The sequence below is a fragment of the Molothrus ater genome, chromosome 9 (genome assembly GCF_012460135.2).
Source record: "Molothrus ater isolate BHLD 08-10-18 breed brown headed cowbird chromosome 9, BPBGC_Mater_1.1, whole genome shotgun sequence".
In the NCBI taxonomy this organism is placed as follows: domain Eukaryota; kingdom Metazoa; phylum Chordata; class Aves; order Passeriformes; family Icteridae; genus Molothrus; species Molothrus ater.
In genome coordinates, this window is record NC_050486.2 from 31,189,844 (window position 1) to 31,205,677 (window position 15,834).

At 45.8% G+C, this 15,834-nt stretch overlaps 2 protein-coding genes across 7 annotated transcripts in view; one reads left to right on the forward strand and one right to left on the reverse strand.

The window, feature by feature from the left end:
• The window catches only part of CRYZ (crystallin zeta), a 60,185-nt gene that overhangs the window by 3,889 nt on the left and 40,462 nt on the right, over positions 1 to 15,834 (reverse strand). Inside the window, exons 1-5 of one of the 6 annotated variants that reach the window (XM_036387682.1) lie at positions 4,205 to 4,300; positions 3,524 to 3,651; positions 3,034 to 3,186; positions 1,640 to 1,803; positions 967 to 1,018 (exon numbers count right to left, since the gene is read on the reverse strand). In XM_036387682.1, coding sequence (XP_036243575.1) covers positions 967 to 1,018; positions 1,640 to 1,803; positions 3,034 to 3,186; positions 3,524 to 3,634 — 480 coding nt within the window. In that variant the 5' untranslated portion in view covers positions 3,635 to 3,651; positions 4,205 to 4,300. Of the gene's footprint in view, positions 1 to 966; positions 1,019 to 1,639; positions 1,804 to 3,033; positions 3,187 to 3,523; positions 3,652 to 3,913; positions 4,181 to 4,204; positions 4,301 to 15,834 lie in introns of those variants that run through there. The other 5 variants (XM_036387678.1, XM_036387681.2, XM_036387679.2 and 2 more) reach the window with 5 other exon arrangements.
• TYW3 (tRNA-yW synthesizing protein 3 homolog) lies at positions 4,057 to 9,606 on the forward strand. The gene is made up of 6 exons (XM_036387684.2): positions 4,057 to 4,491; positions 4,816 to 4,896; positions 5,621 to 5,719; positions 6,517 to 6,588; positions 6,855 to 6,988; positions 7,176 to 9,606. The coding sequence occupies exons 1-6, from the start codon at positions 4,333 to 4,335 to the stop codon at positions 7,378 to 7,380; spliced, it is 750 nt and encodes a 249-aa protein (XP_036243577.1). The 5' UTR covers positions 4,057 to 4,332; the 3' UTR covers positions 7,381 to 9,606.

The window sequence follows — 15,834 nt, forward strand, 5'->3', positions numbered from 1 at the left end:
AATTTTTGAGGTTTTTTAATAGCTATCAGCATTTGACACACATCGATGTAGAATGCTGAATATCTGTCAAACCTGGGCCCTATATTTTTTATACAAATCCAAGGAAATTCTTCTCTTCACAGAATCACCTGCTATTAATACCAGCATTATACATTGCAAAGACAATCTGCAGGCACAAATTTTATTAACACTTCTTTAGAAAGTGAATTCTCAGTGTCTCCTACCAGCTTTGCACTCCAGTAAAAATAGAAGCACTACATTTAGTTCATGAAAATTTTTAAAAAGACTTATGATGCTAAATGCCATTCTAGTATCTCAGAATAAGATATGAATTCATCTTTTTGTTGTCTAACAAATAATTAAGGAAACTTGGCCTGTTCACAGAAGCTGTTTGGTGCATCACCAGAAAGTGAGCAACTGCAGAGTGTGGGAGATAAACTAAAATGTTGGGTCATAAAGATCTAAAGTAAATTTGTCAAGAAAACCCAAAGAAAACTAGAAGTGCAATTTCATGTAGTACTCAGTCGCAGGTTTATATATTCCAGTACCTTTCCTTGTGCAGCCAGCTGTTGGCTCATGGGTAAAAACATGAGAATGCAAACAGAAATGCACAGTTACCCTGCACCAGTGACTTATTCTCAGAGGACTGAGAACAATTTGTATATATTGGAAAAATGGAGCTTTCTGCTATCAGCAATAAAACTTCCAGACCAACTACCACCTGCAACAAACACCTGTTCAGTATGTGACCCTCTGACTGGGGAACTCACACCAGCACTCGTGCAGTCTCACAGTTATTGGGAATAACGGGGTTTTTCTGAGAAAGTGTATCCTAGAGTATCTGAAATAAAAACCTAATCTGCTAATCTATTGATACAAATATGACCATAACTCATATCCCAGGAAGAAGCAGACGCAAGGACAGAGAGCAGTGTTCTCTACCACTTGCCTCCTTGGAATACTTACCCCCCCACTAGCACCATGAACCAGCACGCTTTCCCCTGCTTTGGCACAGCCTCTAGGAGAAGAACACAAGAAATGCTGGCACTGTGACTGTAGCACATACTGTCTGTGCATGGGGTTGCAGATACTGACATCAAATCTCATTGTTCACACAGCATTGCTTCCAGTTTATGTTCCAATTATATTCCAATTTATGGCTAAACAGATATCATAAACCTTTTTGGGAAAACAAGGAGGCAAAATAAATCCTGTGACTGACGACTTGAAGCAACATGCAGCCAGCAGCCAGTGAGAGCCTGGTACTGAGCTTCAGTTCAGGACTTTGGCCTGCCACAGGAAAGCAGTGGTTCTGCTCCACAGCACCTGTCTGCTTACTGAGGAAATTAGAACTATTGCCCTTTTTCTTTCCCAGCCAAAATACCAGTGAGTACTGAAAGGGAGTCACATATTTTATTCCATGAAGCCTTTCCAGGTAAGTTCTCTCAAGAAAAAAGACTTAGCAGGAAAACACAGTCACAAGCTCCTAGATCACAATTATCTGACAATTCCATCAGTGCAACGTTTTTAAACATTTCCCACTCACCAACCTCCCCCTTTTATAGGACAGTGAAAATACGAACTTTGGCATTGTAAATACCAAAGACTGAAGTGCACAAACATGGATTTGGTGCCTTACTTTTGGAAAAGGGCCCGGTAGGCAGTGAAGTAGGGCACTCCGATCGCTGCTCCCTGCCTGAAGTCCAGTTTGTCTGGCAAAGGAAAGACTCTGCTGGCTGCAGCAACTGCATACTCTGCATATCCTCCAGAAAGTGTTTCAAGGGTGAAAACTCTGTCACCTTTCTAGAATGGAGGGAGAGAACACAGAGAAATCAATAATTTCCCTTACTTTTTCCTTCATAAACATTAAGATGAAATTTACAGAGGTTTGGGCTATTTCTAACAGTTCTCCTATCAAAAATAACCAGTTACATTTGTCAAAGAAATTTTTATAAAATCCGATACATACCATCAACACAAACTGTATAATTTCTTATACTTAAATCTAAGTATCATAATTATAACCCCACCCTGCACTGTAACACACAAACCTACTGCCTCATTAATATGAACCTTAATGAACTTTGACTGAAGTCAGGAATTCCATGCACAGATTCCAAATGCAAAACCTCAAAAGCTTTTACAAACACAAAGGAAACATTTCTAAATTATTTAAATGTGGAAATATTTATCCCCTCAATATACCCTAAGACATCTCTCTCTCATTCAAGCCAAGAGCATCACAATTGGCAGAGGAAGCAAAAAGTCACACATAGCAGATAAAGCAAACTGTTAGCAGGAAACATGAAAAAAGATTATTCTTCTCTCTTGATAACCCTATCTCTCAGATCGTCCAAAATTGTTACATAAATTCCAAATCAGAAAATTCCAGCTCAATTTTACCTACAATTTTTATGTTGGTTTGGGACCAAATGTCTAATGACTTAAATAGGAGAACCAATTTAAAAACTAAATTGATGTCATAGATATCTTTCTTAGCAAACTAATATTTGTCTTCTCCTGTCCTGAGACTTCCCCACTGAGAAATCCAAATAAAATTACTAGACAGGAGTAATATGGTATTTGAACAATTTTAGTAACAAATAACAGAATTTATGGAGCTTTATAAGTAAGCAATTTCCATTTCTCAAATACTTTACAGAAAATTTTTTAGTTCTGCCTGAAATTACTACCCCCAGCAAGAAGCTTCCAATCTCAACTTTTTCTGCAATGCCAGAAAAATAGCTCTAAACCCCACCTTTTGTACACCAGACATCACTGCTTTAAGCAGATAGACTGCAGTGCCTCTTGTGAGAGCTCTGTCCTTCAGGAGGGCACAGCATTGCTCACAGTCCCATCAGCAGACTGGTTTGCCACTGGGATCCCACTGTGTGCTTGTACCAGTCTGTGGAGGGGTTTCCCCCCTTGAAGAGATTACAGGATTATAAGCAACAAAACCAGGTACAGTAGCACAGCAATCAGCCAAAGAGGACCCATGAAACAATGGTGAATTATACCCCAGTGTGTAAATACCTTGAATGCAGTCACGTGTTCCCCAACACTTTCAATCACCCCAGCCACATCCGAGCCAGGAGTGTAGGGCAAAGCTGGTTTCCTAGCATAAGTCCCAGAACGAATATATGTCTCAACAGGATTTACCCCACAGGCATGGACTTTAATTAATACCTAAAAGAAAAGACACTTCTTAAGCAATAACTAAAATGATTTAGCCCTTGAATTCACAGCATGGTGTTGTAGCATTTTTACTGAATCCTCAAACAGCCTCTGTAACAACCCAGTGTCAAAGTGAAGCTAATTTCAGGGAAATCTTGATGTGGACTATATAGCCCACAGCAGAGTAAAGAGCCCACGTTTATTAAGCATGATATCTCAAGTAGTATGAACACACTGACCAAAACTCACGTACTCTAGGTGTATGGTTTTGGTTGTATCTCTCATTCTGTCCTGCAGGCACTTGTTAACATTCATTATCACTATTTTCCTTCACAGAGCTCACATATACCTGGTTTTCTTTTGGAACAGGAACTAACACATCTGACTGGAGTTTAAGCACTTCAGGGCCACCAAATTCAAACACTCGGACCGCTCTCATCACACTCCTGGTGGCTGCCATGGCGATCAGCGGATCTGCTAAAAGACACAATGAGATCCCAGGTACCTGTTCAGGTCACGGGCAGCCTGAGCCACTTGACCTGCGGACACCGCCTGGAACACAGCGGACACCGCCTGGAACACAGCGGACACCGCCTGGAACACAGCGGACACCGCCTGGAACACAGCGGACACCGCGGGGCCGAAGGGCGATCGATCCTGTGATAACAAACCGAACCAGAGGGGAGGGAGCGGGGCAAGGGAAGGCCCCGGGCTGCTCTGGGCCCCGCCACAAACACACCTGCACCGCCGGGCCCCGCCTACAAACACACCTCCGCCGCCAGGCCCCGCCCACAAAGACGCCTCGCTGCCAGGCCCCGCCTCTTGATCCGCCTCGCGGTCAGGCCGTGCCCCGGAAGCGCTCCTTGCGATCAAGCCCCGCCCCTTCGGGCCGCCTCGCACAGCCGTCGCCCCCGTGTAGCCCGGCCGTGTCCCCGTGGCTGTGGAGCCTGGCACGGGTAGCGCAGAGTCGCTGTCTTCTCGTCCCGTCTCCCCGGACGAGCGCCCGGGAGCCCCCGTGCCCACCGCCTACCTGCGGAGCGCCGCTGCCGCGCGGCGGAACGCGGAGGAGGGCGGGGCCGTACCACTACCGCCCCCGCCCCGCTGCGCCGCCCGGCCGCGCGCCGAGGTTTGTCCGCCGTGGGACGCCGTCCCCCCGCGATGGCGGCGTTCGCGCGGCTCAAGGCGCAGCGGCTCGCGCGGCCGGACTCCAGCCGGAAGAGCGCGCTGGACGCGCGAGCCGCGGAGCTGGCGCGGCTCCTGAACGCGCGCGAGAGCTTCTGCACCACGAGCTCGTGCGACGGGAGGGTGATCGTGATGGTGCGTGAGGGACGGGACCGGCACGGGGATGGTGACGGTGCGTGAGGGACCGGGACCGGCACGGGGATGGTGACGGTGCGTGAGGGACGGGACCGGCACGGGGATGGTGACGGTGCGTGAGGGACCGGGACCGGCACGGGGATGGTGACGGTGCGTGAGGGACTGGGACCGGCAGGGTGATCGTGGTGGTGGGTCTGGTCGCGGTGTGAATTGGCTCTTGCTTCAAGGGGCTGCTTCTTTATTTCCAAGGAGCGTTTTTGTAGCAGCAAAGATTAAACCTCACCGAGCTGCCGAGCCACTTTAATGGTTTCTGTCCATCACTAGGACACGGACGGCATGGGCATCCAGAAGAAGAATAGCACGTGGCTCCTGGTAACACATGACCCATGTGTCAAAGGTGATGTGGTAAGGGCACAGTGAGATACAGCCTTTATTCATGGAAATGCTCCAGTTGTCATAGAAAACACATGGTGTCAAAGGGTTTTTATTCCTGCTACTAACATGAATTGATACTCGACTCTCAAAATCAACTTTTCCTTAGATGTGTTGCTTAATAAATTCTTCAGGCCTATTTTAAGAGAATGCTTTTAAACTCAGTATCAAATTCTCTGCATAGTTATAAAGGCAGCTGATATTCCAGAAACTTATATAATTTTATGCTGTCTGGAGTCAGATTGAAAACTCTTGAATTAAAAAAAAATTTCTTGAGCCCAGCTTGCTGTGCTAGCAGACAGATACCTGAAGATGGTGTAACAGAGAATCTCTTATATAGCATTGTTAATTTAGTATCATTAAGTACCCTGAAATTAAAAACATCTGTAGTGCAGGGTTTTTCATTTTTAGTATGCTTTCAAAATAATCTACTCTTTGCATATATTGCTTTGTCCCACAAAAGAGGCAGTTGCAAGATCAGCATGTTCTCACTCAATTTGTAGTTCACTTTACCATACATATACATTCTCACACATGCACAGGAGCATCCTCCAGAATATTTGTTTTCATTAGTATTTGTTCCAGCAAAGCAAAGTTTGCTAAAGTTTCAGGCCAAGGAGTATGCAGTAGGTTGTTGTTAACTCTTACAAGAGGAAGTACTCTGATTTTTATATAAATATTTTGGTATATTTTCCAGATGACAGCACTCAAGAAAGCCACTGGTGATGTTGTGTTCAAGTTTGAACCATTTGTTCTTCACGTGCTGTGTCGAGAGCTGCAGGATGCGCAGCTGCTGGTAAAGCCACGTCAAGTGCAATGTGGCATTGTTCTGTTACATTCTTGCCTGCAAAAATAAAAGTATTGGCTCCTGGGTAAGCAGTTGCACTTAGAAACAGTCCCAGGTGTGCTGTGTGTTTAATAATTAGAGTAGTAAAGCAAGCTGATGAAAAAACACAGCTTTAAACTTGGTGAGGGTTTTACTGTACTTAGAAAGAAAAAAGACTAGCCTGCAATTCAGTCTTAGAGCTGAAGCAGACTGCTGCATGAAACGCTACCTGAGGGGCCTGGGCTGCTCTCACTGGCTGAAGGGGTTGGATTTTAGATGGTACGTTGCTACCAGCCAGGCCATTTGGCTCCATTTTCAGTGCACTGAGTGATGCCTTTGCCTTCTGCTTTTCCAGTATGACTGCGGAGAGCGATGTGTGCTGTGCTGGGCTTGTTTTGCATTAGTGCAGAAGAGCTGAGGGACTCACGTAGAGTGCAGCTGCGCTCATCGTTGTCAGCGCGTGGCACGGCTGTCTGTAGGGTTCCAGCTCATTGGGATAAAGCAGTTCAGTGCCCAGGGAGACATTGCATCCCTTCTGCACTGATGGATTCAATTAGGATCCACTGTGGGCCTCTGAAAACCACCCACCATTTGTGGGTTTGATCTTAAAAAGTATTTTTATGTAACTATTTTTTAATAAGACTGGGTAGATAATTTGAATATGTTTTTTGCAAAATTGAGATTGTACGTTGCATTGCAAGGCATCCATAAATACTTTTTGCTGTGGAAGTGTACAAGACCTGTTAAAGTATTTATTTTTTCTGCAGCATTCAGTGGCTATTGACTCTGGGTTCAGGAACTCTGGTATTACAGTTGGCAGAGGAGGAAAAATTACAACGGTAAGTACTCTGCTACTGTGAGGGATGTAATGAAGTTGTGTTGTTACGTTAACCTTGATTTTTCTATCAGCCAAGACCTGACTGGTGCTTAGGAGCTGTCACAGGGCATGCTATAGCAAACAAATAGCTTGCTGCTTTAGGTGACAGCAACCTAAATAATCGTATGGATAAGCAGTTTTTTTACTATAATGAACTCCCTACATTATTTAAATAACCTTCATAAACTAAAATACTTTATTCCAGGTAAATCATGTGTGTGTTTTCAGGCTGTGCGGAGCACTCACTGCTTAGAAGTTCCATTGAGCCACAAAGGGAGATTGATGGTCTCTGAAGAATATATTGAATTTCTGGTACATGTAGCCAATCAGAAAATGGAAGAAAACATAAAGAGGATTGACAGGTTTGTAAGAAAATGCCAGTTCTGTTCATGACATCTAATTTTTCTTCAGTATTAAGTAAAATGTTAGTAATTACTTTTCTCCCCTTGCATGTTTTGATTACATTCTAAAAGCATTCGTTTCTCAGAGTAATTTTCAGATCCTGAGCAAATGTATAAAAACAGTAACTACAGAATTGTTTCTGTCTAGATTCCACAAAGGCTTGGAGCTGGCTCTGGAGGCTGCTCTCCCTGCAGACACCTTGTTTCCCAAGGGGCCAGAGAAGAGCCACTCTGTGTACGTGCGTAGAAGAAAGAGACGGACTGCTCAGGAACAGGCTGATCCCAGCAGAGAGCTGGAACCCCAGGATGATACTGAAAGCAGTCTTGGTCTGTTTGCTGAAATCATGATATAGACTAAGACATTTGAAAGCAAATGGCGAACTGAAAAAGTTATTGTAATGCTCTTTTTAAGAGATGTATATACTCCTGTGCTCCAAGTAGTAATATTCTCATGGACATTGACCCGAAAAAAAGGTAATTAACAGAATAGTGAGCAGGTGTAGCTACAGGACACAGAGAACAAAGCCAAAGAATGTTTTGGGAGTTTTTAAAGTGTACTGTTAAATTAACAAAGTGGTCCTCCATCAGTTATCTTAGAAATAACTGGTTTGTTGCAGCTTTTCACTGTGTTCTCTGTGGCAGCGTTTCACATCCAACTTCTGGGTTTTGCAGAGCCAGCTGGCTCTGCAGGTTTCTCCTTCAGGAAGGGGAGGACAAGCATTGAAGACTGAAGACCATCCAATACATGCGGTGGAAATTCCACAGAAACCTTCCAAAGCAGCGCTGTGTACACTGGTCTCAGACCTCATGTGTGTTTGGGTGGACTGGCTAAAGTATGACTCAACCCAGGGGAGTGATTTCTAACAGTGCAGAGCTGCTGGCCAGGAGCTGTGTGAACAAAACTGGAGTCCCACAGCCTGTGGGGCAGCAGGCAGGTGGTGGGAGCAGGGCAAAGCACAGCAGCTCCTCAGGTGTGGGGACGTGGCTTCTGCCGCAGGTGTTACTGCAGCACTGTCAGGATGCGGGCTTGTGTCAGACCTTTGCAGTCACCATTTTCCACAGACCTTCCTCTCCGCTCTGAGGGTCAACTGCCTGTCTGGGCTGAACTGAAACTCCAGGGCTTCCATCAACAAAAAGCAGCATCTGCCTCCATGCAGATGATCCTCCCCAAGCTGCTGCCTTAGCAAATTCCTGGGGAACCCCTGTTGCCATCCCCACTGCCGGGAGTCCCACTATTCCTGCAGATCCCTCTTCACTATCTGGAGGGCACGTCTTGCACACAGAGGAGGTAGTTGTTGCTTGTGGATTTTATGGAGTTTGTTCAGAATAGTCTGAACCCTCCTCTGCGTGTGACATTTCTTAAAATGTCTGGCACTGTTGGATATGGCTCAAGGGACTGACGACACCAGCACCAACCACAAGCAGTGCCCACAGACCCTGTAACAGCCCAAACTCTCACCCTGTGTAACAGCACTACAGTATTTACATTCTGAGAAATACAGTTTGTCAGAAACTGATCCCACGTTCCTCTGAAAAATGATAAAAAAATTCAGGAAGACTTTTTGGCATCTTAATACAAAAATGTTACCCTAACTGTTTGCATCCATCCAAGGTTGCAGAGGGTGATGCTGAGGAGGTTTCTGGTACCAGCAACACCTTCCTCCATGCACTGCTGCCCTTACATCTTGCCCCATGCTCACCCAAGTTGCACCAGCTCATTTTGAGGTTAATTTTATCAAGCTGTGTTTTATTTCCAGCTGCTGTATGGGATTCTGTTGGGCTGTCAATGTGCAGGGCACAGGCAGGAATTGGGAAGAGCGTCCAGAGGCAGCTGGAGGCAGCACCCTTGAAAAGGGGATTCTGGGGCTTATGGCTGCAGGGAAATTCGCCAATAAGCAACAAGACTCCTAAAACTGTCAAATCTTTATCATTTGTAAGTGTGCTTAGCCACTTAATTAATCTAAAAGGTATTTTTATACTTGCTCTCACTGTGTTAAATTTTTTAAAATTACAATTTCACTCCCTGTGCTCTCAGTTTTTTCAGGGGACACAGATGGGTTCATTCACTCCAGGAACTGATTGTCATTTCTCACCCCATAGCATTTCACATCCACACCAGGAAACTACTCAAATCAGCGCCGCAGCATTCCCTGTGGCTGTGCCACAGGTTCCCAGCCAGTTGTGCTCCCCAGTGCATCCATGCACTTGGGCACAGTCACTTGACCCATTCGCTGGGATAATTCTGTACATGCAAATCACAGATGTCAGGAGCACAAGAGTTCGCTTGAAACAGCTTCGTCTGAAATTCAGATACTTAAAATGGTTTACAAGAGCATGACAGTGACAGCTGCAGACTGCAGTGAAATCAGTATTCTCACATGGGGTTAAACATCTCCAGACCAGGGTGGCTTTGCACCTCTCAGCTTCCACTCCTGCCAGGGCTTCACTTGAATTTAACCAAGTCTCAATTTAATTTAATCAGTCTCAAGTTTTTGAATTTATCATATATGTATAATGCACTGGAGGCTTAGCAGCTCTTCAGTACTTTTGGTTACTGAAAATACACAATTACTTTGTAATATCTTGTGAATTTGATTTTACATAGTGGGATATTATGGGAGATGTTTCACTTCTGATCTACCCATAGTTGAAAGTACCCCAGGGGAACATACTGGGTGTTTTTTTTGAAAAAATGTGTCTTTAAAAATTATATAAATACCTAAATTTCCTGAGCTGCTCACTTAATTTCTTCACACCAGGAGAAAATAAAGCTGTCAAGAATTGCTGTAAAACATGCTGTGTTGGCAGTGGTGTGACAGCAGGCAGCTACCTGAGATCAACGTCAGAGAATTCTTAGCTTTTTTTTTTTCTTAAATCAGAGAATGACACCCAAATTCCATATAGAGATTACATGAAAGATCTTGTTCTGCTTTCTGGCTGCAGTTAATTTATGGTACCTGAACAGATATGCTATTTTGGTCAATTTTATACTGGAGGGGGAAAGCTTGTTTTTATTTTCTGTAGGACCCCGAGAAAAGAGAAATATTTTTCTCGAAATCAGCTTTTATAGTTGTAATTGTGATTTTTGCGGAGCAGTTCTGACAGCTCAGAGCCTGGTTGTTGGATGCTTGGCCCAGCTGGCAGAGGACACCCACTCTGCCCCATTCCGAACCGCCCGGTTCTGTCCCATCCTGCATCGCCCGGCTCCGCTCCATTCGGAACCGCCCGGCTCTGCCCCAGCCCGCATCGCCCGGCTCTGCCCCATTCCGAACCGCCGGGCTCTGCCCCATTCGGAACCGCCCGGCTCTGCCCCAGCCCGCATCGCCCGGCTCTGCCCCATTCCGAACCGCCGGACTCTACCCCAGCCCGCACCACTCTGCTCTGCCCTAGCCCGAACCGCTCGGCTCTGTCTCAGCCCAAACCGCCCGACTCTACTCCACTCCGAACCGTCCGGCTCGGCTCCGTTCCGAGCCGCCGGCTCCGCTGCATTCCGAACCGCTCGGCTCTGCCCCAGCCCGCACCGGGCGGTGAGCGCGATGCCGCGGGGGCAGAACCCGATGCTCGACACGTCCCCTCGATGCTCAGCTGACGCCCTCCCTCTGTCTCGGGGATTCGGGCAGAGGTGGAAGGTGCCGGCGCGACCAGCACTAGCGGCGGATGAGAATTCATTCGTACAGGCACTGGAGTTCTTCCGTGTGAACGGAACAGGATTTTTCGTTTCTCTAAATAAGGACCTAGTAAGTTCTTTTTCATCGTATTTTAACACTGCGCCGGGAGCGTAGCTCTCCGCGCCTGCTCTGGTCCGCCAGTCCCTCCTTGGCTCCATGTCCCGGTGGGTGCCTGCGGCGGCGGGACCGAGGGGGATCGGGACCCGGCGCGGAGTCGAGGCCCAGCGTGGGCACCGACGAGCGCGGAGCCCCCGCAGCCGCCGGTCCCGCTCCCCGCGCCGGTGAGCTCGCCAGGCGTCCGGGAAAAATCAGCCCTTGTGCCTCCCCCGCTCGCGCTCCGGCTGATAGCAGAAGCCTTTTAAACTCCCGAAATACCGAACAGCCGGCAAGGAAAAACCTGTTTTCCTTGGGATGATCAGCAGTTGTCCACTAATGGAGATATAGATTGGCCCCATCACTTCCCAACTGCTCGTCCCCGATAGATTCAGCATCCACGTTACACAGGCAGCACTGCTGTTTTAAAATCTGCTCATTTAAATATTTTTGCATAATATTGCTAGCAAAAATCAAGAAATATTTACAAGGCAAATGCATCCAGAGTTTATATAAATAATACACTTTTTTTCTGTTATTTTGCATCCCTTGATGTCTTATTTCAGAGTTTTCTTCAATCGCACTTAGTCTGAGACTTGTTTTGTTTTCTCTCACTTGAAACACCTTGAAAATGCTGCAGAGAGAATGATAGGAAAGCTAAATCTGCCAGGATTTCACTTAGAGCTCTGTGCAGGGTCTACTTGTTTTTCCTGTAACATATTCACCTCGTAGTGACATACAGGATCCAGGGACACACCAGTTTTGGAAAATACTCAGGAATGCTGTGGGTAGTTCTATATGAGACCAGAATTTGTCCCAAAATGTACAATATTAAAAATGACAATTTTCCCTTCATTCCTATTACCTAGATATGAAAGTTCCAATTCAAGAATGTGTTTTCACATCCACAGCACTCTGGGGTAGTATTAAATGAACTCCGTTTAATAAAACACATTCCAAGTTGCTATTTTGATTGAAGCATTATACTTCTTGTCTTGCTATAAGTAGTTCAGATTTCACTGGGTCATTGAAAATTTTTGAATCAGTCTCTTTTCAAATCATATTTAAAATACAGACATAAATAAGACACAGATCCCTTCACAGCACAAACCAGGAGTAAGGGACTCTGCCGCACAGCCAGTACTGCAGTTACCTCCCAAGACAGGGAGGAAATTTTGTCATTCTCCGAACACACTGATCATACCTTTCATAAAACATCTCACATTCATCCAGGGAGACAACAGCATCCCATTTTGTCCTTGAATCATTGAAATAAGAGGTGTTTTGATCACAAATGTCTACTGTTATCAAAACATCGTCACGATTTCCACAGGATTAGAATAGGTAACCCAGGTGAAGCTGTGCACAGGTCTCCCCCAGCACAGGTCCCCCCGATTCTTTTTTTCTGCATCAAGTTTCATCTGTTTTTAAACACTCTGTCAGGGAGAACAGCAGCACCAGGCAAAGTCCTTAGTTCTGCCCAGGGCAGCTGTGGCCTTCACAGGTGATGGCCAGAAGTAACATTGTCCAAGTCCTCTGTTTTGATATTTTCTCCCTAGAAAACCCTAGAATCACAGAATTGCTTTGGTTGGAATAACCTCTACGATGAACTCTGATGTGCATATGAAAATCACAATGTACTTGCAGAAGATGGAAAAAATATTCACATAAATACTGAAATATTTACAGATGCAGTTCTCCCTGCTTGAACCAGAAAATAAATGCAATAAACAGAGCTCAGGGTTCCAGACTTGGTACTTCCCATCAGGATAACCTATGGGTCAAATGGTTAATGTCTCTTTGCCTACTCCAGACAGTCCAGGCAGGACTGGGACAGCAAAGCACCAGCTCCATCCAACTGGGTGGCCCCTGACCAGGGGAGGCCAAAGGCCAGGGGGCTCCAGTGAGGGGTCAGGTGGGCAGCAGGCTCTTGCTGCACCAGCACCCCAGCATCGCCCATCCACCTGCATGGGTGCTCCTCATCCTTTCCTTTGGGAAGTTCCTAATGCAGAAGGTTTCCCACTCTAGGGAACTCATGCACGAGCCCCTGGGCTGGGAACAATGCTCAGTGCCCCACTGATCCCTGCATGAATCTCTGGGCACCACACAAAGGGAAGAGCCATTGCACCTCTCTGTGCTTCATGTCAGCTTCTACATGGCAGAGTCCCATGGTCAGAAGATCCCTCCAGACTTTTCTTTCTTACATATTTCCACTGTGCATTACTTCCCTTCCAGTATGAGATAAAGGAGAAAAGGAGTGGTGGAAGTAGGAGAGCTGTAGCAGGAAAAAAAATATCTGACAAACAGCAACAGCTCCCCAACACCCCTTTAAAGTAATGACGATTTACCAAATGGTTGGGAAGTTGTTATAATTCCTTTTCCAAATTATTACTCACCCTTTAGATTAGAAATGAGGCCAGGGTTAGCAATCAGCCATAAATGGTAGGATTTCTGAAGTAGAAGCACTTGTCTGATTGTGAAGTGGAGGCCATTATTGCCTTGATTGAGTCTTTTTTTTCCGGGTTGTTTTTTTTTTTTTTAAGCTTGCTTGATTTGTGGCTGAGAGCACACATTCACCACAGTACTGGGAGCAATCAGTCTTCCCTGCTCTTTTTTGCTCAGCGATTTAGGGTCCACTACTTTGGCACAGCTGCCACCTTTTAGCCTCCATCAAGCAGAGATATTTTTAAGTGAACTGCATTTTGTGTTTGTCTTTTATCCTCCCATTGCCTTCCTCATGCTTTTTCTTTTTTTTTCTTTTTTTTTTTTTGAGGGGGGATGGGGGGGATGGATGTCTCTGAAAATATTGTGTGAACTTTAGTTACAAGTATGAAGTTGAAAGAAGGCAGATGAAGCTGGCTGGTTGTCATCTTGCTCTATGTACATATCAGATCTGCAGTACATGAAAAATAGCATTGAAATAATTTGCTCAAGGACTGAGGCAAGCCAGAAGCACTGATGGGTGTTTGCTGCTGGAGTTGAGTTTAGTTTGCCTGAAACTCAGAGTTTAGCCAAGAATTTGTATTTATATGATTTTTTTCCAGAAGTTACCTGTTTTGCTAGCATACTGTATTTTAGAGCTCCTCCCAAGCGATCTCTGGAGGTGTGAAGCACAGCTGAGGGGCGCTGGGGCCTGGCAGACCCCGGGGTTCACCCTGACCCCCCAGCCTGGTGGCAGCCAGTGAAGCCTGTGCAGAAGAGGCAGCAGAGCAGCACCAGGGCCACCCTACTGCAGTCCAGCCACAGAGCCTGCCAGCACTTTGGACTCAGAACACAGCAGCACATCTGCAGGATGTCACAGGCACAGACCCCTTTCCTTTAATTGCTACTGCTCTGAAATAGCTGTTTTGCCCCATAGTCCATTTGCAGGCAGGAACTATGTCAGCTAAACCAGTAAAACACACTTCCATGGGCCACTGGCCACATTCCTACAACCATGGTGAATGGAAATGCACCAAATCCCCAACTACAGTGGTGTGATAGCCCTGTGAACACAGGGGCCAGGCTGTGCCGTGAAATGCCATGTAACATTTACTGTGCGCTGCGATGCAATGCGATGTGATGTGATGTAGTATGATGTGATGTTGCATTAGAAGGATAGTCCTGTTGACTGTGTGCAACAACAGGCAGTGGAAAAATAACAGAGCTAATATTTCCTGGTGCTCGAAACTGCAAATGCAGCAGAACAGGTATTTAGTGCATGTCTGTAACTCACCTATTCCTCAGACAGGTTTTTCAAAAGGTCAGCTTGGAGGATCTAGTGCATCACTAACATCAGTCATCAGCCACCAGCCACCAGCTCATCTGGGTGGGACACAGAAGAAATTGCTCCAATAGGTTGTGTCTCTTTCTAAGGACAGCCCATTTGGAGCCAGAGAGGGCATGGGTGCCAAAACCATCCCTGAGGGGAAACTGGAGGCAGAGAGCAGCAGTGGCCACAGGGCCAGCTTGCCTCTGTCTTTGCAACATGCCCCCAGGGTGTATCTGCCCATCTGATAAGAACCTTCCAACAACTGAAAAAATGTTATATTTTGAACAATCCTTAGTTAAAGTTTTAGCTCAGTTGAAATCTTGGGGTAGATGCTGTGGTTATTTGTGTGGAACAACTATCTAGTATTTTTCCAGGGATATGGGTTGTTTTTTTTCTAAATTTATATTTCAGGAGAGGTTCTGTTAAAAGCAAACATTGAAGGAGGTTGGCCAGTTGCTGTTACCCATCAGCCCACTCAGAGATCTCTCCAGTTGTAATTTGTCAGCTCTGAGGAGTTTGCCACTGGGGTGACTTTTCAGATCTACACATCTCGTGTGTTGGCCAGTTTTATGAATTGAAGGGTGTTGCTCTGCAAGGACTATGAGAGCAAAAGAAAATGGTCCATGTTTCACACATACCCCTTTTCCAAGATTATACCCCTCCTTTTCCTTACACCAGGCTGCTGCTGTTCCAGTCACCACAGTGGGCTGGCCAGCACAGGACAGGCAAAATTCTCTTGGTCAGCCGCAGGGTCCAGCACCAGGAAGGAATGTGTGTCTCACTTCCTCCCTGCAGCCCGAAGCTGAGCACGTTCGGAGTGCAGTGGTTCAGAGCTGTCACTAATCATTATCAGCTACATCTCCTGTACTCCCTGGCAGCCCCCAAAGCAGAGACTGCGCTGCAGGGTGGTAGCCTGTCACCGGGGCTCCGAGGGAGAGGGATAACCATCTTGGTACAAACTTGACATCTATAAATTGATTACATAAGTGGGCAGTGGTGGTCCTTTCAAGTATGTTCCTTTTGTTTCAGCTTTACAGTAAAATTACCAGCAGCAGTTTACAATTAAGGGAAATAATAATAACTGCATATGCTTTCATCTGCACATACAATTACAATAAACTGCTTGCTTTAATAGGATTGTGAAAAATCTATGTTTGACCCCTACAAAAAAGTAAACATTCTTGTTCTGGATACTATATCATTATCACAACAAAGGGAAACTCCTGAAATCCGATGATTTAAACATCTGGAGAATGTTAATCACTTCAAAATGACGGATGTTTTTTATTTCAGCT

What these genes read in the sequence shown, in the direction of transcription:
- TYW3 (XM_036387684.2), top strand. Translation starts at nt 4,333, where the DNA reads ATGGCGGCGTTCGCGCGGCTCAAGGCGCAGCGGCTCGCGCGGCCGGAC. An exon ending in GAGGAGGAAAAATTACAACG is followed by an intron (nt 6,589 to 6,854) that starts GTAAGTACTCTG and finishes GTGTGTTTTCAG; the next exon opens with GCTGTGCGGAGCACTCACTG. An exon ending in AACATAAAGAGGATTGACAG is followed by an intron (nt 6,989 to 7,175) that starts GTTTGTAAGAAA and finishes GTTTCTGTCTAG; the next exon opens with ATTCCACAAAGGCTTGGAGC.